The sequence below is a fragment of the Labeo rohita genome, chromosome 22, assembly GCF_022985175.1.
Source record: "Labeo rohita strain BAU-BD-2019 chromosome 22, IGBB_LRoh.1.0, whole genome shotgun sequence".
NCBI classification, from domain to species: Eukaryota; Metazoa; Chordata; class Actinopteri; order Cypriniformes; family Cyprinidae; genus Labeo; species Labeo rohita.
The window spans coordinates 21,427,407-21,452,743 of NC_066890.1; the positions used below are offsets into that span (position 1 = coordinate 21,427,407).

The window sequence follows — 25,337 nt, forward strand, 5'->3', positions numbered from 1 at the left end:
TTACGATTCAGTGAGAAAACGCTGAAATATTGCATTAATAGTATATTATAATCTATTGTTAATTATTTGCTTAGATATTTTAAATTGTAATATTATTACACTTTAAATAATTGTTGCATTGTTAAAAGATATTACATTAAGAATAGAAAATAACAATCTTCGGAGAGTTATTATATTATAGTATATTATATTATATTATATTATATTATAGATTTTGGTTGTCTAGTTTACTACCATGTGAAAGGAAATAAAACTATTTAAGGTATCATCTATATGTGTGTGTGTGTGTGTGTATACACATTTAATACCTATGGCTAGAGGTTTGCTGAAATCACTAACTCTAAGTGATATGTTAATGAAGCTTGCCTTAGCAAACACAGCTAATGATTAGCTTTAGCTAATTCAGTTTAAAAACATTCCTCACGCTGATAGATCTGTCCGATCAGCCTCCTTCGACACCTTCATGAATCAAACTCACATTTGCCTAAAGAGTAATCGTGTGTGTGAGATATGCATTAAATGTGCAAAATGTGTGCAAAATATATATCAGCACCAATCCCTGCTTACATTACTGTATGAAATGTACATACTTATATAAGTGAGTCAAAAAAGTCAAGATGCGCCACACATCAAGTCACCCGTGATTTATGAAAATACTTTTTTTCGGCAAAGAAAGGAATTGAAAGAGGAAGTTGAATAAAAACTTCACCGAACAAGAAAACTGAAATGTTACAGATGTCACTGCTGAAAATGCAGAAGAAATCAGTATTTATTAGCACTGAAAATTCATAAAATATATTGAGCAACAGATTCCACTGTGAAATACTGGTTGTGTTGAAGAATTAGACACCCAGAAATTAATATTTTGTCATTATTGCTCACCTTTATATCCACTTTCTGTTGGTCTACAACAATAAACAGAAACTGAGGGTTTAAAGCTTCAAAAAGCAGCAAAAATGACATATGTTATATTAGTCATCAGAGACAAGGTTATTATAGCTAATAACAGCTAAAATTAAAACTGTTTAATGTAAAAATGTTTTTGTTACATTAAATGGAATAAATGTTAAATGAAAAATAAAATTAAATTAAATTAAAAACTTAAATCTTTTTTTATTTCAGCCAGTTATTAGGGCTACATTTCTATTTTGTTAATAAAATAAAATAAAATTACATTAAATAAAATTAAAGGAAAATTAACTCTTTTTTTATTTCAGCAAATTGGCAAAGCTACGTATCTTATTTATTTATTTATTTATTTATTTAAATATAGAAAATACAGTAGAATAAAAATTCAGTCAAGTTGTCAGGACTACCTTTCTTTTCTTTTTTTAAAATAAAAATAAAATAAAAGATACAAAATATTCAGGAATTTTACTTTTTTATTTCACCCAGTTGTCAAGGCTACATTTCTTATTTTTGTTTAAATTAACTTGAACTTTTTAAACTTTTTTTTGTACTTTTTAAATTTTATCTATTTATTTATTGAAATGAAATTAACTAAAACAAATTAAAAATAAGTAAATAAAAGATACAAAATAAAAAAGAACAAATGTTTTATATTACTTTTTATTTTACTTTTAATTTCTTATTTTATTACTTTATTATTCTTATTAAAAATAAAATAAAATAAAATAAAATAAAATAAAATAAAATAAAAACAAAACAAAACAAAAAAACAAAACAAAACAAAATAAAAAACAAAACAAAACAAAACAAAACAAAAAACAAAATAAAAAAATACTTAGGAACTTTTTAATTTCAGCCAGTTGTCAGGGCTACATTTCTTATTTTTTTTTTAGATTAACTCGAAATAACTACACAACTAAATAAACTTGAACTAATAAATAAAAAAACATGAATATATATATATATATATATATATATAAAACATTAAAAAAAAAAAAAAAAAACATAAAAATGACAAAATTATTCACTGATAAATCTTCTCCTCCAGTAAGCTGTAAACTGTTGCGACCAGATCAATGAATCAGTAAACTGAAAAGTGAATCATTTACTGATTTTGTGAACTGGATCAACTGATTCGGCCTCAAAAGCCATGAACGATTCAAGGGTGAGTAAACAATGAAAAAACGGGCATTTTTGGATTAACTATTCCTTTAACCAAAAAATTGTTTTCAATTTGAAAACCACATAAACTAACAAACAATGTGCAACTATTTTAAAATTACGAGGAACATGTTCAGGTCATAGAAAAGTGCTCGTTTTAATACTCGGTGTTGTAAACGGTCAGATCTTTGGCATGCGTGACCAACAGCTCCCAGGGATACTGATTCACGGGTCGTTTGACATTTGACCCCGTCTGTTTGCTCTCTTGCACCATGAGAGCGACGTCTTCATCGTCTAATATCCGTATCAGATCACCCTCAGGGTCCCGGTAGTTCAAAGCAATATCTTGCACTTGAAAGACGTCCCTGAGGGGGGGAAACAAAAAGAAACTAATTGCATAGTAGTTTAGAGGTCACATCAAGTGCAAATATAATTAGTATAATGCAATTTGAGTTCTCCATGTTGGGTCGGCAGTCATGTGACCTTTATGCAAATGATGAAACCGCAGCATTTAATGACAGATGTATATTCAACATCATGCAAATGAGTTTTATTATTAAACATGAACCCAGTGCTACTCGACATGTGGCCCTTGAGACATCGTTTTGTGACCTGTGTGATGTTGTTTGTTGAAAGAATAAAAATTACAGGTAAAAATAGTATATACAGCATATAAGTATATACTTTATTAGTATGAAGTCTCTTGTTTTAGAAGATCTCTCTGTTTGCTACTCATATCTGTTTCTATACTGTAATAAATGTTGACAATTCACACACAACAAATTATTTGTAATTTTACAGTGTGAATAATATAGCTGTAACATAGATAACAATCACATAAAACACAAACAATCTACATAAAACATATGTAGATAGTGTTAATTCAAAAATTAAAAATGGCTTTTAAATAAAATTGGATATTTTTATTTTAAGTTCTTCAAAATTAATTACATTAAGAATAAAAATAAAATGCATTACTATATAGTATGTTCATTTAATTATATATTTAATATAATATTATTATTATTAATAAAATTAATCATTTTAATATTTACAATTAATTGAATAAACATCTATTAATTTACAATTAATATGATATTTAAAAAACTAAATATATAAAATTAATAAATAATATGTAAGTAATTAAACTAAAATTTCTAACTGAATATAACATACTATTGATTTAGCATTTCAAAAAAAAAAAAAAAAAAAAAATATATATATATATATATATATATATATATAAACTATTGTTAAATAATTTAAAATAATATTAATAAATATAATAATAACAATAATGTAAAAATAATAAAATAAAATAATTAAGTAATTTACAATTAATAACAAACAAAATATAAAAAATAACATATTACATTATTAAATAATTATTAAACATTTAGGTATTACTAAATGTAATTAAATTTAAAATTTAAAATGGAATATTATATAAATAATTTAAATAAGTAATAAAATAGAACACACACATGTTGTATTATATATTTATTATTATTATAATTATAAATAAATAAATAAATAAATGTACAATAATTCATATAATATATTTTTAAATTAATACATTGTTAAATTATTATTAAATATTTAAGTATTACTACATGTAATTTAATTTAAAATTTAATAAATATAATATAAATAAATTACATTTAAATAAATAAATGTAAATAATTCTAATTAAAAAGAATACATAAATAATATAATATAATATAATATAATATAATATAATATAATATAATACAGATGTAGATACTATTCATTAAAAAAAAAACTTTAAAATGTTTTTTCAAATAAAAATTCATATTTTAAAATATTTATTTCAAAATGTTAAGATAAGACGCATAATATATTATATTGTTAATTTTAATACATATTTAATAATAATAATAATAATAATAATAATAAACCATTTAATATTTAAATATAGTGTACAATGAATTTAATAAAAAATTATATAATATAATATAATATAATATATGTGTTAGTGCTTGTAAAAACAGGAATTAAAACTGTTTATTAGCACGTTGTTAATCTAATGATGAAATGAAATACAGTTAAATTGAAATATAGTTACATTATTTTAAACATTAAATTAACATATTTCTTTACATTCATTTTACATACATTTTACATTTAAAGTGTTTTATTAAATTATTATTTTATTGTTACATTTAACTATGTTTTAAACATGAATTAAACAAACAGTTGCTTTTCTTTCTGTTTTTGTTGTCTAGGTAGGCGGGTCACAAAAGAGATTTTTGCTAGATCCTTTATAGACAAAAAGTTTATAATTATTACACTGTACAAAAAATTATTAGGTAAAGCTGTGTTTTTGTTTTCTAAAGTGTTTTCTGCTCGTCAGACCGAAAAGTTTGACATTTAAAAAGAATGTCTTTCACTCCAGGATGTTTTTCTGTCCTTTCTTTCTTTTCTACAGCATCTTTTTCTCCCTCTTACTTGAATGAAGGCAGGAAACATGGTGTGAATATTAAAGAGAGACAGCAGATCTCCTCAGTGTGAGAACAACAGCGAAATTAAACATGCTGATGATGGCAATGACAGAATAAACACAAAAATAACCTGATTAGGAGATGTTTTAACAGTATTAAATGGCAAAATATTTAATTATTGAGGCTTTCTGTTATGCTTCCATTTCGAGACACATTGTGAGCATTTGACATGTCAAACAAGACAACCTGATTAGAAAATAAAGGTACCTCATTCGGGACAGCAGCTCTTCATAAGACGGCTGAATAGAAAGATCTTCCTCAACACAAATGTCCCTACAGCAGACAATAAATACAGCATCACATTAGCGAGAAACATTCATATTCAGCATCTTGCCAGGGTGTTGTGATGTGGTTTTTAGTGTGTTAACAGGTGTGATAGTGATTAAAATGATAATATTTTTAGATGAACTGATGATGCATGCGTGTGTGACCTTGTGTCGATGCCCTCTGGCTGCAGCAGATAGCAGCGCAGGCAGCTGTATGAACTCTGAGCACGTTTCCCACTCATGGAAGCTCTGCCCTCTTCGTCAGAGTCACTCTCAGGAAGAGGTTTAATAATGTTCACAAACGACTCGGGAAAGATTCCGGTTTTGTCCCTCACTGTGCCCTACAGAGAGAGAGAGAGAGAGAGAGAGAGAGAGAGAGAGAGAGAAAACACGACGTAAGCAGCTGAAGACCACTTCCTGCCTGTCTGTCTGTCTGTCTATCTATCTATCTGTCCATTTATTCATCCATCCATCTATATCCATCCATCCATCTATATCTATCTATCTATCTATCTATCTATCTATCTATCTATCTATCTATCTATCTATCTATCTATCCATTCATCCTTCAATCCGTCCATCCAGCCATTCATCCATCCATCCATCTATCTATCTATTTATCTATCTATCTATCTATCTATCTATCTATCTATCTATCTATCTATCTATCTATCTGTCCATCCACCCATCCTTTTATTCATCTATCTATTCATTCATCCTCTCATCCATTTGTCTATCCATCCATCATCCATCCATCCATCCATCCATCCGTCTATCTATCTATCCATTCATCAATCCGTCCATCCATCCATCCAATCTATCTATCTGTCTGTCTGTCTCTATCTATCTGTCCATTTATCCATCCATCCATCCATCTATATCTGTCTATCTATTCATCTATTTGTTCATCCTCCCATCCATCTGTTTATCTATCCATCCATCTGTTTATCTATCTATCTATCCGTCAATCAATGATCCATCCATCGTCCATCTATTCATCCATCCTTTTATCTATCCATCCATTCGTCTATATCTATCTATCTATCTATCTATCTGTCTGTCCGTCCATCCATCTCTATCTATCCATCTGTCTGTCCATCCACCCATCCTTTCATTCATCTATCCATTCATCCTCTCATCCATTTGTCTATCTATCTATCTATCTATCTATCTATCTATCTATCTGTCTATCTGTCTGTCTGTCCATACATCAATTTGTCTGTCTCTGTGTTTATCCATCCACCTGTCCTTTCATTCATCTATCTATTCATTCACCCTCTCATCTATTTGTCTATCTATCTATCTATCTATCTATCTATCTATCTGCATGTGTAACTGTAAGATGGTTTCTTGTATCTGTGGCAGGAGAGACGAACTGATATGACAAGTGAAGGGACACAATAAGGCAGGGGTATTAATGTCCCCAGAAGTGGGAGGAATACTGATTGCTACGGCCCTGATCTTCAGACACATTAGGTGCATTCAAGCAAGAAAAAGGAGTTTTGGAGGCAATGAACTAGGGAGTTACGACTTGATCTTTCTCTTTCACCCGCTCTTATCTTGATAATGTTATCGAGGGTCCACTGCATGTCTATGCAATAACCAATTTTCCCTCTCTTTCTTTCTGTCTTTGCAATTCAATTCAGGTCAAATCGTTCTCCTTTATTGTCATGATCCGAAAAGATTGCAGATATCTAACTCATAGAAATCATGTGTGTGAGTGAGTGAGTGTGTGTCCAGATCAGATCTTCTCAATCTAAAAGTCCCACTCCTTCACACACACTCTAATACATAAATGTCTTTCGTCTTCTCCTGTATATTTTTTCTACAATCATCCTTTGTTCAAAACACAATCTTTTTAGTGCTCCCTCAATCACTTCACCCTTTAAATTATTCCCTTCTTCCTATCTTTAGTGAATCGCTTCATCCATCTTGTTCTCCTGATGTTGTATCTCCATCCAGAGTGATGTATATTTATAGGTATTTGTACATACAGTGTACACACACATTTTTATTTGGATAGACACTAAATGTATAATATCAGTGTCAGTCAGAAATGAAATTGCCAGACCCTTTGCAAAAGAAAGATGTTTTTAATAGCAAATTTATTCACAAATAGAATCAAGGAAATCCAGATGGAACTAATAAAAGTTACGTGCAAGTATGAAATGTATGTAAAATATACTTATTTGTGTTATTGTGTTATTTTTTACATAAACGTACATAAAATTCCTTTAGCTCAAACAGTTCAAGGTCATGGGTTCAGTTCCCAGAGAATGCATGAACTGATTGAATGTACACCCTGAACGCAAGATGATTTGAAAAAAGCATCTGCCAATTGTAAAAAAAAAATGAGGGTAAAACATTCAGCAATATTTCATTAATCTAATGTTTTAAATACAATAAAATCATTTATTTATTTATTATGAGGACAAAACCATAACTGCATGAAGTTTTAAGTATTTTACTTTTTTCCTGGAATAATAGTTGTGTGTTTTTCCTGGAAAAAGTAGATTTTGTGACTCAGCATTTAATTTAGTGTTTATAATCTTATTTTTTATTTTTGCCAATTGTAACTGGTGGAAAACAGCATTCTGAGCTACTTTCACTGTTTATTACACTGTAAAATGCAACCTTTTACTTTAAGGAGCTATTTCTAAAACCCAAATTTAGTTTTGTTTTTAGTAATTAGTTTAGGTAGTTTAGGTTTGTAATTAGTTTAGGTTGATTCAGGGATGTAAAATTTTTGACTTACAATCAATTAATTTAGATGTTACCACATGAAGCACATTTTTAGTTTGATATGTTTTCAGTGTAGTTTAAGAAGCAATTTTACACACACACATACATAAATGTGTTATAATTTGTACACACTTGCACACAAATGCCTCCAAACATAAATGAGATCACGCTGCTCCATCCTTTTTCTCTCTCCCTCCCTTTTTCTCTCTTACAAACCCTCCTCCCTCTCTCTCTCTCTCTCTCTCTCTCCTTTCCTTCAGCCTACCTATCCTCTTCTACCTTTCTCTCTGCTTCTATCCTGTTATCTTTCTCTCTCTCCATCTCTCTCTCACCTCCAGCCAGTCTGCGTTGACTCTTCGCAAGAGGAAGATCACGTCTCCAGCCTTCATACTGAGCTCCAGGCGTCCGCTGCCGCTGAAGTCAAACACCGCCTAACAAACACACAGCGAGGACACGCAAGCAGGAAACACACACACACACAAACCAACGGAGAGAAAGAGAGCAAAACACATCCTGAGTGAGACCAAGCTGCAGGTAAGAGATCCTCGTTCTTTAAGAACTTGATGAATGAGAGTGTTGGATAAAATAGGATGAGAGGATGCTGGTAAAAAAAAAGAAAGAAACTACTAGGCAAAGTGACACTAAGGGATTCAGGAGTGAATATGCTTCACAAGCAAAGAGGAGTAAAGAGATAAATGTTTTAATTGCACATTTCTTTTTGACACTAAGAGATTCAGGAGCGAAGATGCTATTCACGAGAAGCAAGGACTGAAGAGATAAATGTTTTAATTATACTTTTCTTTTCTGACACGAAGAGATTCAGGAGTGAAGATGTTATTCACAAAAAGTGAGGATTGAAGAGATAAATGTTTTAATTGTACTTTTCATTTTTGACACTTGCTCAAATTACTGTGGAAATACTAGGTTTTTCATGCATTTTAAATTTTTGAGTCTTAGTATTTTTTAATCTTGCACTATGGTAATGGTACCACGGTATTCTTCTAAGCATATAATTATTTCAAAAATATGTCCAATAACTGGTTTTGGATATTGTAACAAATTGTAATACAATGTTTTGTTGGACGTGCAAATGCAAAATAATTTTAGAATATGTAAAAAATACCACAGTTTTAACAGTACATGTACTGCACATGTACTATGAAAAACATGTATTTTGAACATGTGTCATGGTATTCCTAGACGTTTACCATGACCAAAATGATTTTGGATATGTACACCAACAGTACCATGGTATTACCATGATATTCTTTGAAGAAAACCATGTCTAAAATATAAACATGTCCAAATACCATGCTGTTCGAGGTTATACTGAAATCTCAGAAAATGTCTGATACTTCAGCATACATGGTGTTACCATGTTTTTTTTTTTTTTTTTTTTGGGACAAAATGAATATGCATGAATATTGTATTTATTCATATGTATATACGAATGTTCTGACATATTTGTAGAAATTTTGAGTTACCATGCTGCAAGTGCAAAAACATCAATATTTGGACATACATTTTTGGAATTTTGAGTTACCATGTTGCGCGTCCAAATACTATGGCTAAAAAAACCCCAGAAAATTCCAGAAATATATATATATATATACATACAAACTTGTAAGGTCCACACCATGATATGAAAGAGCTAAGTGTCCAGTATGCATTCAGAAATCATAAATTACAAAAAAAAAAAAAACTGAAAACAAAAACAAAGTGATGCACAAGAATAAGTGGAAATGAGTAACTGAAGAGGAAAGCATAATTAGCGATATATATGTGATGAAGAGAAGTAATGTGCGAGCAAAGGAAAGAATGTGTGTCCTCCAATGTCATTTGTCAATATCAATCCTTCAAGCTTAGTTAAATCAAAAGAGACCAAGGTCAATTACTGCAGAAAAGCTCCTTCGTACCTCAATAGAAGGAATGGAGCTCTCAACTGATTTGTTCAAGTATCAGAAATAGACACACAAGAGGCATGCAGTAAGAATATAAAGTTATAAAATGACAGCACAACTCTGATACTTTTATAGAATCCAATGAGAAACTGCAAATTACTTATAAAAAGGGATAAAGTAATATATGAAAAATTATTTAAATTATATATATATGTATAAATGTATATTATAATTTTGTAACAATACTTTCATTTTATTATTTTATTTATGTAAATATATATACTTAGATATGCACAATGCTACAATCCACTATGGTCACGGATCGCTGTAGGGTATACTGGTGTTTCAAAGCTCTGTGTGTAACTGTACGCAAAACACACATGTATTTGTGCGTGTGTGTGAGATGGGCATGAGTGGGCATCTGTTCTCACTCCGCCATCTCTGTATGTTTAGATAATGCTGTAAATCTGCTGAGCTGTGGGTCGCTTGGTTTGTTTGCATGAGTAGGAGTGTGTAGGTGAGACGTGTTAGATGTTACCAGCTAATTACATCTTGGCAGTTGCTTTAAGTGTGAGCACGCATGTGTGTATGTCCGTGCACGCTCGTAGGCAGCTTCTGAACAGAAAGATACAATTTGTGCCAAAACTCGATGTGAAAATCTCCACAAAGTCAACAGTACAGAGCAAGTATCTGAGCGCAGGCTCAGTAACATCAGATGAAGAAACTATTTCAGTACCACTGCTGCTGTGAAACCCTAAAAATGGCTTTTGGGTCATTTGTGTGGGCTAACTTTGTTATATAGTGCAGGAAAGTAACTCGGAGTAATAATTGGCTTCTACAGCCACACCACAGTAAAGTTAAAATGAGACTATTTTAGGTGACTGGAATTTTGTTTGATAATTCTCTTGAAAGAGGACAGTACAACATAACACTTACAAAAGTGACACAACCCGACAATACTAGAAAAATCCTGTTATAACCAACAAACTGCAGGATGTCAGATATCAAAAACTAACAAGAAAATAACACCTTTCTTCCTCATATTGGGCTACGTTTTCTTTTGCGCCTTGTCTCTTGTCTTTTTATTAAAAGGCTAAACCACACTGGAAATTAAACAAGACTTGGAAATGTGTGAGAATGTGCCACAAACAAACTCTGCAATGTGGAAATGTGACAAAGCAATTTCCTTCCCCCCCCCGTTTTCCCAATGTAATATATGTGCTAATTAGCCTAGCGCTGAGAAAAGCTCTCAGTAGCATTAGCATTGCCACCGTACCATGCAAGGTAGAACTCATCTTCTTTTTATTGTCCTCGCAGTCGCTTCATCTTAAACTACTACACACACAGGCTACATTCAAACTTTGTAGATAATTTTAGTCTTAGCTGTGCCAGCAATTTTGGTAAACATTATACTTAAAGGAACAGTTCACCCAAAAAAAAAAATCTGTCAGAATTTACTCAACATCATGTTGTTTTAAACCTTTTTGACTTTATTTTGTGAAGAATGTTTTGTCCATACAATGGTAGTCAAAGGGGTTCAAACAGAACATTGGAATTTGTATTTATTGGTGAACTATTCTTTTAAGTAGTTTCTACAGAAAATTCAACTTACATTATAGAATGTTCGGCATTTAAAAAACCAATGATGTAACCATAGATTTTGAATACTGATTGGTCTACTTCCCTGTATTCATTTACATGCAGAATCATGATTGATCTTTTATTTCTTACATATATTCTACCTTATATAGTTACCTACTGTAAAATGGTGTCGCATTGTCAAGGCAACAAAAAATAAGATGTTCACTGAACATAATTCGATTACAAACAAAGCCCATAACATAAAGCTTTTCTACACTTACACCTTTGTTAAATAGAAATACGTTCACATTTGAATTATTGTGCACAAACATCTGCTAAACATCTTGAAAAGAGAAATTCTAAATCATAAACATCTCAAAAAGACTTTAAACATACAAATGGTAATATTTTAGAGATTACAGATAAGGAAATGCGCTAAAAAATACCTCTTCCAGATAAAAACGTATATATTAAATAGACACTTGGGTGACATCTATGTGCTTTCAGGCAATCTAGCAATGCGTCGGCATATTAGCTGAAAACTACGAATTAAGACCTCAGGGCTTGCGCTGCACTCGATATCGAAGAGAACTAGGTCGAGAACAAACCGAGATAGATTGACTAAAAAAGCCTAAAAAGAAGTTTATGAAGAAGAAAGAGTAGGCTATGTTGGCCAAATATGTCAACTAGTGGTATAAACCAAAAGACACATTTAACCACAATAATATGCAAACACAAGTGGCTATCAATCCCTTTCACTTAGCAGCGCTCTATTGAAGGGGTCTTTCCTGTTTGGTCATATTCAGAGAGTTATTTCCGCACAGGATCAAGAAGTCAAAGAACATACCTAATTATAGCACGACTCTGGGGGTCACAAAGCACTCTGATTTCAATTAAGGAGTCAATGACCTCCGAAATGAGCTCATTAGCACGTGGCCGGCCAAAAGGGAGGAGAGGGAGGTGTTTTTTCCTACCTAAATGAGTGACCCAGTTTGGCTCTTCTCAACTGGGGGATCAGAGCAGGATATAAAGAGAAGAGATCACTCTCTGGGGCCATGACACATGACAAAGGAGTTTAACCAAGAATGGGTGTCAGTTTTTAACCTGCTTATCAATGCTTATAAAAGTCGTTCATTTGCAATGGGTAAAGTACTAAAAACTTGAGACTGAATCTGCAAAAAGTGTGCTGAAATAAACACCTCTGTTATATCAGACGGATAACCATCCAAAATAAGAACTCTGGGACTCTCGCCCCCAAGCTATCAGCCAAGATCAGGTGTGAAATAGCTGTCCTTTGCAAAGCGGACCATGAAAATAACCGTGAAAATACAATAATGTGCAAGTGTGAATGCATATCATCAGCAATAGCTGATTTTAATGCTTAAACGTTATTATATGAGACTAAATAATGCTTAAAATATCTTTTTCTAGATCGCTCATACTGGTAACAGCCGAAGAGAAGGACTCTAATGGAAGCAGATCTATTGAAACAGTATCTCCAATCTCTCTATAATGGCTCACTCTTACTGTCTAAACTCCTTACAGTGATACAGAGGAAAGAAAAGGCTTTGATTTTCAATCAAGCTCCCTGTCCTGTGTCTTATGAGTCCCAGGAAATGGCCATGTAATTCTCAGAGCCATCACATAATAAATGAAGCAACTGATTCTGAGATATCTATATGACACTTTAATCTGAAGTGACTTAATGCACATTTTTTACAGCAGGAAAAGTCTCATTTGAGAAACTTGTACTCACTCTCATGTCATTTCAAACCCTTCTGACTTGAGAATCTGTAGCATGCAAAAGAAGAAATTTTGAAGAACGTTCATGCTGCTCTTTTCCACAAGTGAAAGTGGATGGGGACCAACTCTAAAAATGATGAAGAAGCTCCATAACACTATATTCCAAGTCTTCTAAAGACACATAGCTTTTCACACATTTTCAAATTAATCTCTCAAATTTAAAAGGATAGTTCACTAAAAAATTCTGTCATTAATTACTCATCCTCATGTTGTTCCAAACCCATAAGACCTTCGTTCTTCTTCAGAACACAAATTAAGATATTTTTGATGAAATCCAAGAGCTTTCTGACTCTGGATAGACATCAATGCAACTGACACATTCAAGGCCCAGAAATGTAGTAAGGACATCCTTAAAATAGTCCATGTGACAAAAATACAAAAATATCTTCATTTGTGTTCTGAAGATGAACAAAGTTATTACAAGTTTGGAATAAATAATGACAGTATTGTAATTTTTGGGTGAACTATCCTTTTAATGTTTGCTTCCAAATATTCAAACTTGGCACGTCGCAATAACATTTCTGGTGTCATTCGTGTCAAATCTGGTATTTAGAAGATCTGTAACATAGCGCACAAGCCAGATGGACCACTTTTATTTTGTTTTTGATAGCTTGTGGTCACTGTATGATTCCGGCTGTGGAAAAGAGCAGCATGAACATCCTTCTGAACATCTCCTTTTGTTCTTTATGAAAGAAAGTAAGTCAAACAGGATTGGAAGAACATGATTTCTCCTAAATAAATGCATCTTGTTCAAGTCTAGAATAGTGGCAGCTCATGAATCACCCCTTTTAAAATTCAAACCTGCAGCCTTTCCCATATATTTAACCGCTAAGCGACACCACCCACATATCTATCTTTCCCAGTCTTGCTTTCCAGATCTTTTGTTGTTCTGTCTGGTGTTATGAGAAGTGTAATCTGTCACTTTCTCTTTCTTTCCTGGCCACATGTCCACAGAATAAGGCAGGAATCTCTTCCACTGTGATCTCCATGTGGAGAGCAGCACGCTTTGAATCATGTACTCGCACATAAGCGTATGAAGACAAATGTCCAGCACCGTGTGAGATTTATCAGCACACCTGCTACATCGATCTACATCAGGACAGGACAATATGGGAGAAATATTTTGAGGAGATAATAAAAGAGGGACGTGTATGTCCAAGTGTGTCAAGGTCGAAAGCGCGACAGAGTATGGCCTTTTGGGCTCAGCTGATGGCGTTTTGAATCAACTGTTTGTCCAAATAATGGCAGACGAAGTTGGAAAAATTGGAAATGGGAATCAACCCAATCAGATGAGAAAAAGTAACTATTTTAAGAGGTGGCTAAATAAAAGTAAGTATTCAGGTTCACACCTAACTGTAACCGTCACTTTGGCGTAAACTGAACGTATGAATTCAATGAATTAGAATGAACAAATTTAATTCAATTTGCCATAAAAGTGTGCTGAATTAGTTGTACTCCCAATTTCGAAAAAATCTGGTTTATTTAAAATAGCACCATCTTACCAAGTGCAGGTATAGACATTGTTTTTTTTTTTTATTTAAATTTTTGGGCCATTAACTTTGACTCACACACGCACACATTACCTACAGATGGGCGTGGGATATAAATTATGTTTTATGTTCTTTCTTTGTGGTTGCATCTGATGTGAATGGAATGACAGAATGGCGATCCGGTCTGACAGCATGGGTGATACAAAAAAAGAAATGGATGAAACTATCTTGAAGGAGTACAAGTACTCTAGAGGACAAAGAGGGAGAGATGCATTAAAGGATGGTGTGAGAAAGTGAAAGAAGAAAGCAAGACTGATGGGTGAACTCAGAGGGAAGAGTGGGAGAGATTAAAGGAGGGATGAAAGGATGAAGAGTGGAAAAAAGTGCAGAGAATATATTAAGACAATGAGAAAGATAAGAAAAAGAGGCAGAAGAACGTGACTGAGAAGTAGATGGAAGAGAGAGAGTGATGGAAAAGCATTAAAGGATTAGTTCACTTCCAGAATAAAAATTTCCTAATAATTTACTCACCCCTGTGTCATCCAAAGATGTTCATGTCTTTCTTTCTTCAGTCGAAAATAAATTAAGGTTTTTGAGGAAAACATTCCAGGATTTTTATCCATATAGTGGACTTCAATGGGGATCAATGGGTTTAAGGTCCAAATTTCAGTTTCAATGCAGCTTCAAAGGTCTCTACACGATCCCAGCCGAAGAATAAGAGTCTTATCTATCTTATCGATTGGCAATTTTCTAAAAAAATAAACATTTATATACTTTTTAACCACAAATGCTAGTCTTGCACTAGCTCTGCGATGCACGTGTGTCTTCACGCATTATGTAATCTTGCTGGAAAGGTCACGTGTGGTTAGTTCTTCGTCTGTGTACTTCGGTTCAAAAAGGTAGGGTAGGAGGAAAAACTGCATCTCATGTTCTCCTCCAACACAAAATTGTCAGACATCACTGTTTTACCTTTTTTGTAAAGGCTGTTTGACTTTCTTTGCATGTTCGCCTTGTAAACACTTCTGTCACGGGTGATCTTTCCAATGTGATTATGTGATGCATGATGTCCAGCTAGTGCGAGACGAGCATTTGTGGTTAAAAAGTATATAAATTTAAATTTTTTTTAGAAAATGACAGCTTGTTTCTCTAGATAAGACCCTCATATTTCTCAGCTGGGATCACGTAGAGCCTTTGAAACTGCAAGTTGGACCTTTAACCCACTGATCCCCATTGAAGTCCAATATATGGAGAAAATTCCTGGAATGTTTTCCTCAAGAACCTTAATTTCTTTTCGACTGAAGGAAAAAAAGACATGAAGATCTTGGATGACATGGGGTGAGTAAATTATCAGGAAATTTTATTCTGGAAGTGAACTAATTATTTAAAGCACCCAAAAATGAACCATTGAGTAATTAGTGAACTGAACTTGTGAACTAGATCAGTCCGATTTGTGAACAAATAATATGAATTCATTCACAAATAGCTATTTAGAGTCAGATCTTTTGTTTTAGTCTGTTCAGTTGGTTTACAAACCTAATATTAACAATTAGTTCATGAATTAAACTGATCTAGTTCACAAGTTCAACTCACTGATTCAGTGATTCAGATATATAATGCAAAAAATTGCAAAGAATTTGTACGTATTTTACGAGGTGGCTAATTTGCACAAATTTGTACGATTTGTCTAGACCCCAGTGACGGGTTGGTTGGTAGGGGCGGGGTTAGGGGTAGGTAATTCGTACAAAGTAAAAATCGTATGATTTCATATGAGTGAAGTCCTTCGCATTCGTACAAATTAGCCACCTTGAAAAATATGCATGAATTGCTATGAGATTGGGTTGGAAAAACTTATTGTAAAAGTGGATTGTATTTTATTTAAATATCTTCTTTTGTGTTTCATGGAAGAAAGAAAGAAATGCAACAATATCGATTTTTCAATTTTTGGTGAACCAAAAGGCCAAGTCCACACTAATATGTTTTTGTTTGAAAACGCATCTTTTTCTCTCCGTTTTGGCCTTCCGTCCATACTGAGATGCGTTTTTGTCAAGGAAAACTGAGCTTTTTGAAAATGCTCTCCAAAGTGGATACATTTGAAAATGCGCATTGTAGTGTGGACTGTGAAAACTGAGACTTGTTTAGTCATGTGACGCATATTGTACCAACATTTTTTAGATTTTCTGCATGCGCAGTAAGGCAAATTTAGCGTTTTCCTATGTTTTAGTGTGGATGGGAAACTTTTGGAAAATGCTTGAAAACGATAGTGTCGATGGAGAGCATTTTAAAATTAAAACTCTCTTTTCAAATGTATCTGGTTTAATGTAGACATAGCCTTAAAAAGCAGCTCAGGAAAAAAAGATGATGATGAATAAAGAAATTAGCAAAAGAAGTAGAACAGGGCTGGGACCATTAATGGGGCAAAGATCTGACCTAGAAAACAGAAAGACACACACGTCTGTTTCTGTGCCTGTATGAGAGGAATGTTACAGATTTAGTGTTGTCACTGTAAGTCTATCACGGGATGAGTAATCAAACCCACAGAATTACAATATCATAGTATCAGAAAACCAGATTCTGACATTTTCACAAGACAATGTGTGGTGTTTGCCGACAAGAAGCTAGCTGCCATGAGGGTGTTTTGGGTGGTTGCCAGGACTTGCTGTGTGGATGCTGGGGTGTTCTGAGTGGATTTGAGTGGACTGCTGTGCGGTTGCTAGGGTATTCAGATAGTTGCTAAGGTGTTGTGGGTGGTTGCTTACTGGCCCAAGTCAAAAGATCTCACCCTCAAGTCTCCAAATTTGACTTGGGTGCTTTCTTCAATCTAAGCCTATGAGATTTTTTAGACAGAATAGGAAGTTGTGATGAAAAGTACTGTAACAGTACACGTCTTAACAAGCTCAATGAGTCTCACAATTTGAGGTATCATTCCTGTTCGTAACAAAAAATGTGTCAGACAAATTACATGGTGATGTTTAATACCTAGGGATCAAAATGATCAATATTTGTTAATAAACCTGTGCAAATTTGAAACACATATACAGAATTCTACATAAATGGAGAAGTTTGAATCATGCAAAGCAAACTGTAAGTGACACTGTGAGTGTTGTGGAAGAGTCTCAGCCTCCACAGAGTTTTATGTCATAATCTTCTGACAAAATCTGAGAGTTTTGAAACAAAAGTTTGAGGTGTGTGTTGTGTAATAACCTCCTGACCAAATGTCAAGGCTTTGTGTGGTGCCTGCATGCTTGAGCATGTAAGTATGTGTGTAGTATGTAGTGTGTAGGCTGTTACTGAAAGTGTTTCCAAGGAAACGCTGGTATACCTCTGCTCTGGGTGCGGAGAGAAGGTCCGTTTTGGGCTGTACGGTTTTTCTAGTAAGAGAAAGAGAGAAAAGAAAAAGCATTGTAAACTTCAATTGAATAAAAAAGAAGAAGTGGTTTCTGACATTTTCTCTCAGTATTTAGAGGACAAGACAGTCAAAGTGAAAGGCGAGCAATCCTAAATAAGACTTTTATTACTCAGAAGTTCCTCTTTTGTAGCTTTTGTCTCAGATGTTTTTTCCAAAAACTCAGATAAATTGGTCTTAGAATAATTTGATGAGACCATTCAAGACGTTTGATTTGGATCTGATCAAACCATGTATTTTGAGACATTATTGAACTCTTATAGACACAGGAGCAAACAAATCTTCATTTGCTCTCTATTTAATCACATTGAACGAGAAATTAAACGCATCTCCTCTGATGATCGTCCTCCTTAGGAAAAACGTGATTGTTTGCTATTGAATAATGTCAGCAGAAAGTTAGCAAAGAGCAGGATCATGTAAAAGTACGTGTTGAAGTGCTGGAAGGAGAAGTGAGGGATTGTGGGTAGGCACCTACACTTTGCGTGTGGGGGGCCGCAGGCGGCGCAGGGCCCGGGGGACCTGTTGGCTGTCCGACTCAGTCTGGTAGAAAAACATCCGTATCAGATCATCCAAGAGAACCCAGGTAGGCAGACAAAGTAGCCTCTAAAGACCAGAAAGAGAGAGATTAGACTTGTTTAGTAGGATGTTTTTCGCTGGAAATTAAATAACACCTGTTTTTCAGATTAATGTCATATTTAAATGCAGCATTGACCAGAAAATGCCACTTGAGATGTGATGAAAACAACACTGTGGTGTGAATTTCCACGAGTTTTAGAATAAAGATGGCGTAATTCTCTATTTGCATGTATATGTGCTTTACATTCACAAACCAAATTAACTAGAATGTGAAAAGTTTATTTCTTTAAAGTACAAAGACTCAAAAATTCCCATAGTTGATGAATCACTCCTAAATTAAATCAAAATTGGCACGTTAAACTGACAGAGAGTGACTTAGGGTTTTAAAAAAGAGAAGTAACAGAAAAGGGAACTGTTTTTTTTTCCTGGTAATTCAACACAGTGATGTGCACACTGCAAATAATACAACCCCCAAAACACATGAGTGCAACAATTACCAAACACAACTCCCACCAATACGACATGACTGTGATACAACCCGTAAACGTTACAATATTTCAAGACTGACTCACCTTCATGTAATTGTTGAGCTCTGGGATTCTGCTCTCTGCGATCTCCTTTTTGTTTCCCATAAACACCTTACCTGTGGCGAAACAGACAAGCGGCAGAAATAAGTATTTGTGTCTCAAAACAAATTAGTTTGTAAACTAAACAATCAAAAGCTAGCCGAAGGGTGCCCCTGAATCTCTTTACAGCTGACGTTAATTAGCGCTTAGTGTAATGTGTGTCCAAATATTACACTAAATTACGTTCTCATTTGGGGTTTGGATTTCACCCAATGGAAATGTTAATAATGTGCACAGTGAACAAGCATGAAAGGTCAGTCATTAGCGCCAGAGTGTCATTCTCAAAAGCACTTTATGGGAGAAGAAAAACAAAAAACGAAGAAGGATCCATTCATACAAGTTGGTTTGAATCCAATTTTAACACCTTTTTAATGGCTATGCAATAATTCCCTTTCATCTTAAATAAATCTCTGTCTAATTCTCAGTGCTGTCTCTCAAGCTGTCTATCTTTTCTAATAAGCTTCTTTATTATAAATCTGCGTTAAATAAGCATTAGTGAGATCTGAATGGCATGAGCAAAGCAAGGAGATGTCCCTTTATAGTGCACCAGAGCAGACACTGCTAATGTCCTCATATAAACTTCCCAATTATCTTTCCATTTCATAATCACATTACTCACTGGCTTGAACAATCAATTGTCATCAAGACAGTAACTTCCAGGGCTATTTTGTAATATAACTGGGCTTAATATAACTTGGCTCCACTGGGTTCAGGTTTAGCTGGCAGGGAGCTTTGAAGAAGCTTCAGTGGAAAGTTGCAGAGACACAGAACCAATCAGGGTGCAGTCTTTAGGTGACCTTAATGAAACAATGGGTAGGGTGCAAAAAAGGACGACCTCTCCTTCATGCTGAATTCAATTATACATATACTTGTTTGGTCAAAGACAGAGAAGGGGATGGACAGAGAAAAAGAACACGAGACGGAAAGAGACAGCAAGAACTAAGACATAAGGATGATTAAAAAGGGATCAGAGAAGAGGTTAAAGACATTAGAGACTAGAGAATGAAACAAGAGTAGACAATACTACAATGACGTGCAGTAGATGACGTTTCTGTAGGGTTGGTTTTGAATTAAGTACTGGTTCATATTTCATTTAAAAATATGACTGGTGATGATGTTGGGTTCAGGCAGTTTCAGACATTTGGGACATTTCAAATAAATCTAAAAACTGTGCTTCCTTGTTCATGCAAATATTTGTGTGTGGATGGATGAAGATATCAGTGTCAGTTGAAAGGATGCTACTCATCTCATTTTCCTGACAATACAATGCTATCCCTTTCATCTGTCTCTGCTGACATCCATCCCAATCACAGAAGTTCTAGTTAATCAGTAACTCCGTGGGAAACGCTTCAAGTGCTCCAAGGACAAAGTTCACCTAATGATTGTGCATTGACTCTGGAGGAAGAGGATTGGAAATTCGGCATACATGGCAACTGATTACAATTGAGTGTGGGACAGTGGAGGGTGGTGTAGTGGTTAAGTCTAAGGGCTCCTCCAAGGTGTAATCCACTGATCTTGTGTTTTAAGATCCCTTCTCCAACTGGTTCCTATATCTAGACCTGGGGTGGCCAATCCTGGCCCTGGAGGGCCAATGACCTGCAGAGATTAACTTTAACTTGTCCCAGCATACCTGCCTGGAAGATTCTAGAACTCCTGTTGACCTTGTTTATTATGATTCATGTGTGTTTAATTGGCCTTGAAGCTGAACTCTGCAGGACAGTGGCCCTCCAGGAGCAGGATAGGGCACCCCTGATCTAGGTTGTTGTTTTTGATTTTCCTGAGCTCTCCACAACTAAATTTGTGAGGAATCATCACCAGATTTGAAGACTCCTGTAATGCAGATGATGGATTAAAGTTATGGCTTCACGAATCTTATCTATATGGTTGTACTTGTTTGTTCTACTTAAATCTTGACAGTACCTGTGCCACCTTATACCTGTTGTGCATCGAGTTTTGGGACTTTGGTCAGATTGTCAGAGAGAAGTTATTTGGCCTGATGCCACTTTGATGACAATCCAGGTCATGGTCATTTCGCTTTTATGTGAGGCACTTGACCTCAGGTTTTTAAAACGTGGGAGTGTCCAATCCTGATCCTAGAGGGCCATATTTCTGCAGAGTTTAGCACCAACCCTAAGCAAACACACCTGAACCAGCTAATCTAGATCTTCAGGATTGCTATAAATTTACGGACAGGTGTGTTGAAGCAGGTTGTAGAAGGCTGTCCGTCCAGGAGCAAGATAGTCCATGTGACATCAGTGGTTCAACTGTAATTTTATGAAGCTACAAGAATATTTTTTGTGTGCAAAGAAAACTAAAATAACACCTCTACTCAATCTACTCAACAATTTTATATCTTCAGTGTCAGTCTTCGACATACGTTCTCAGTTGAACCACTGATGTCACATGGACTGTTTTAACGATTTCTTTACTACCTTTCTGGGCCTTGAACGTGGAAGTTGCGTTGCTGTCAATGCGGGGCCAGAAAGCTCTCGGATTTCATCAAAAATATCTTAATTTAGGTTCCGAAGATAAACAAAGGTCTTACAGGTTTGGAACGACATGAGCGTGAGTACCTCATGCAAGGACTTTAATGGATTAGGCCAGTTTACACAAAGCATCCCACTGATTGTTCAGTTCAGTTCTCTACATACTGCTCAAATTTAATAAAACTTCTGTTATCACTACCTGAGCTTTTGAGGAGGTAAATTTAGTTTTTGTGCCTGTCACTCCAAATGGGATTAACCACTTACAGTAGTAGAAACGTGACTACTGTATTTAGCTGCAGTGTGTATTTGGCCTGTGCTACTGAACCTAGATTTCCCCAGAGCTCTACACTGCTGTTGTTTTAGTTGAGGCTGTGCAACAGCGGCTTACTCACAGACCTGGCAGAGTAGGTAGTTGGCAGGTGTAGTATCCTGGCTGGGCTTCAGCTGAGTACTTAAGCTCCAAACTCTGGTGCAGAGCAAAGAACTGACGATACCTTCTGTAGATCAGGTATTTAATGTTGCCTTTGGTCTTCACCTCAATCACGAACCTCTACAAGAAGGTGATAAAGAAAAAAACAAGTCAGGTAGGCAGGTAGGAGAGCCTATCGTAGTCCTCAGATCAAAGGATATGATTGGACAAACATTTTATAGTCCTACGCCTCCCATAGACAATATCAATACACATAAATACTTTTAGACCATTTAACTTAGTGATTGCTATCGGGATGTGAAAAGACTTTCAACCAGCATAACAAAAAATGTCCTAATCACCTAATATTTTGTAGGTGTTTGCTGTTGGTTGAACATTAACCACAGATAATAGGCAGACTATAATGCAGACAAATTATAGAAGGCGGCAGAGAGGAGGCAAGGTCAGCGACAGGGTTCAGCTCTGGGGAAACTTACATAGTAATCAATGAAACCTTTCTTTTCCTCAATATCAGCAATGGTTGCAGTGACTGCGATGTTGTCTGGCAACTGGTCGAAATCGCTGTCAGGTGAACAAATGATAGAAACATTTTGATTAGCACCGAAAAAATGTCCTGAAATATGTGTTTGTTTGTTTTTTAAATCAATGTTACAGTAATTAATGTACAAGAAGTATACTGATTATATTTTTAAGACTTACATTATTATTAATACTATTAATCAGAAATGAAGTGCTTTACAGTCCAGTTTTATAGTCTATAGTCTAGTATAGTATTGGTTTAGTTAACAACAGACATTGTATACACCATCCAATACAGTACTACTGTACATTTTGGAATAATAACTATACCACAGCATAGTATTTTAAAGCACAACTACATGTTAAACTGAACAGTACACAAACACTACGCCCTTAAAGTGACTCTACTACGACGCAGAAACTTTGGCTGAATGAATATTCATGAGTAAATAATAATGAAGACATGATTTCGCTCACCTTTCATCGCGCAGCTGTTGAGGGAGAGACATGCTGGATGATGCGGAATTCAGAGCTCTTCAGACGCTCAAAGACAGAGACAGACAGAGAGAGTTTAGTTGAGTAAAGTGGAAGTGAAGCTGCTGGTGGTTTTCTGAGGCGGGTTTAGAGTTACGCGTACATTAAAAGGGAACTGAAAGAGTCCCAGTGGGGACATGACAGTGAGGTGTTTACATACTAACGCCTCGTCAAGCGGTTCAACAGACTGATGGAGAGTAACTGTATGAACATGCTATCGAAATGTTTAAAGTGGAAACAAATATGACGTTGCTTTTACTGACGCGCAGAATTAAAAAACGCTTAGCCAGACGCGCCGCAAAGTCCAAGAGGTGCATCATGTACGAACGCGTCCTGTGTAACGCCCACTTAAACATAATTGTGTTTACTTAGGAAATAAGAAAGACGGAAGAAACGACAGACAGACAAACAGACTGAAAGAAAAAAGAAAGAAAGAAAGAAAGAAAGGTGTGTGAATAATTTTACTTAAATAAATAAATAAGAAAGACAACCTTTCGTTGATTCATTCTCGTTCTGTAGTTGAATCTTTCTCTTTCAGTTAAGAAGTCAGTCCGATTAATGCTCGAGTATGAAAGGAATTCACTTGCAGCTCACCTGCAACAGGTGAGACAAGTCATTGTGGTTGCACTACATACTGTGAATGCTAATTTAAAGAATTTAAAGATGAAATAATTTATTTCTTTCACAGGTCTCAAAACATTCCAGCAGCAAATTATTTATGCTGTCATTTCTGAATGCTAGTGTCACCAAATTGAGTTTTAAAATATTGAATATTCCGCTCCAATCTGTCATTGGTCAGCCAAACAGATAGTTCCACCCACATCTCATGCTATTGGTTGCATGGTTGAGCCAAGGTTGCCAAGTCAGGTCACTCAAAACAAAACAAAAAAAAAAAAAAAAATATTTGGTGCTACTATAACCAAAAATTACACACTTAAACTTGAATTCTTCACTAAACAAATTGAGTCTTTTAGAAACTAACAGTAAAATGTTTTAAAATTACATGAGGATGAGGAGAATTTTAATTCTGAATAAATCAAAATTGAAGTTTTTTGGCTTTTAGTAATATGCTAGCCCTAAGGTTATAAGCTAGTGTGCCCCAAAACAACGACAAACTTCGCATTTACACTGTAAAAAATAAAAAACACAATTTGTTGAAATAATTTGTTACCCTGCTGCCTTAAAATTTTAAGTTCAGTCAACTTGAAATGTTAAGTTGGACTAAGTAACAACTTAGATATTTGTGTTTGCTTAACAGATGGGTAAGTAACCCAGCTGCCTTAAATTTTTAAGTTGATTCAAATATCTAAGTTGTCACTTAGTATAATTTAACATTTCAAGATGAATACATTTTTTTTGAGTTGACTGAACTTAAAATTTTAAGGCAGCCAGGTTATAAATTATTTTAAGTTGACTCAACAAATTGTTTTTTACAGTGTAGAAGATATAAGCATTCAAAACTTACAGTCTGTAACTTCCGCCAATATGAATTAACGATTTTGATGACATCACCCAGCACTTCAACTTCTTATCAAACTTTCTGTCCAATCAAATTCTCTCTAGAATCCGAAAAGTCCCACCCCCTACACTATAAATAGACACTGAAGCTGTGAAATGAAATGAAACGCTATTAGCTATTTTTAAAAAAAGGGTAGATATGTCCGTCTTCCTGTTTCAGTTGAAATTACGTCAACACAAGGAATAACGCTGCGTGTTTCAAAGCACTTTAGTGGACCTTTAACTATTCTACCAAGGAACATCAGCAGAATTGGGTACATGTTGAACGTCACCTGACCAAACCCGGGAAAAACTGATCCCATCACATCCAAAGTCTAAGAAATTGTTAACAGCTGTATGAAATAAATAATAGACTTTTAAGGTAATCTTTAGCTAGTAGATTTTATTGTTGCTGTTTTGTTCCGTTTTAATATCTAAATGTTAAAATATTTGATATCCACATATATGATGGACATTGGTTATGATCATCTGTGGTATCTCCTTTGAAGGCTTTGAGCTGTTTTACACAATAGTAAAGTCTGTTGAGCATAACCCCTATTAAAAGCTTATGAAGGATTGAGATGCAGTGATAACGAGTGACCGCTAGGTGGCAGCAAACAGAACAGACCATCTGCACAGTAACAATTGATTTTACGATCTTAAACAGATACATTTTTTGTTATCTAGCAGTCAAATATACAAATATAGCAACACTATATTCTTTTGTCCATTTGACTGTGTAATACTTATCTGGATGTATTACTATCACTCTGTAAATGTATTTCTAAGGTCCCTTAAGCCTGGGAATGTCAACAATGTCCTGACAGTTTTAATTCAGGAGGGTGAACCTTACAACATTGCAATCATATACGTACACATAGACGCTAAGTT

General features: G+C 34.6%; 2 protein-coding genes across 2 annotated transcripts in view; one reads left to right on the forward strand and one right to left on the reverse strand.

The window, feature by feature from the left end:
• Positions 1–1,729: 1,729 nt before the first annotated feature.
• Positions 1,730–23,361, reverse strand: ncf4 (neutrophil cytosolic factor 4). Its single transcript, XM_051094875.1, has 10 exons — positions 22,893–23,361; positions 22,373–22,457; positions 21,863–22,016; positions 18,927–18,997; positions 18,254–18,381; positions 17,695–17,743; positions 7,933–8,031; positions 5,024–5,199; positions 4,800–4,865; positions 1,730–2,435 (listed from the first exon to the last, which is right to left on the reverse strand). Exons 1-10 carry the CDS (start codon positions 22,922–22,924, stop codon positions 2,228–2,230), a joined length of 1,068 nt encoding a protein of 355 aa, XP_050950832.1. The 5' UTR covers positions 22,925–23,361; the 3' UTR covers positions 1,730–2,227.
• The window catches only part of pvalb7 (parvalbumin 7), a 30,652-nt gene continuing 13,302 nt past the window's right edge, over positions 7,988–25,337 (forward strand). Inside the window, exon 1 of the mRNA XM_051094874.1 lies at positions 7,988–8,134. The gene's annotated coding sequence lies outside the window, so the exon portion shown is untranslated. The remainder of the gene's footprint in view (positions 8,135–25,337) is intronic.

Bases quoted from the DNA above. Each gene is read 5' to 3' on its own strand.
- ncf4 (XM_051094875.1), bottom strand. From the start codon at position 22,924: ATGTCTCTCCCTCAACAGCTGCGCGATGAAAG. The intron at 18,998-21,862 runs GTCTGTGAGTAA...GTTTCGCCACAG, and splicing joins CCAACTACCTACTCTGCCAG to GTAAGGTGTTTATGGGAAAC. The intron at 4,866-5,023 runs GTCACACACGCA...TGTCTGCTGTAG, and splicing joins CCAGAGGGCATCGACACAAG to GGACATTTGTGTTGAGGAAG.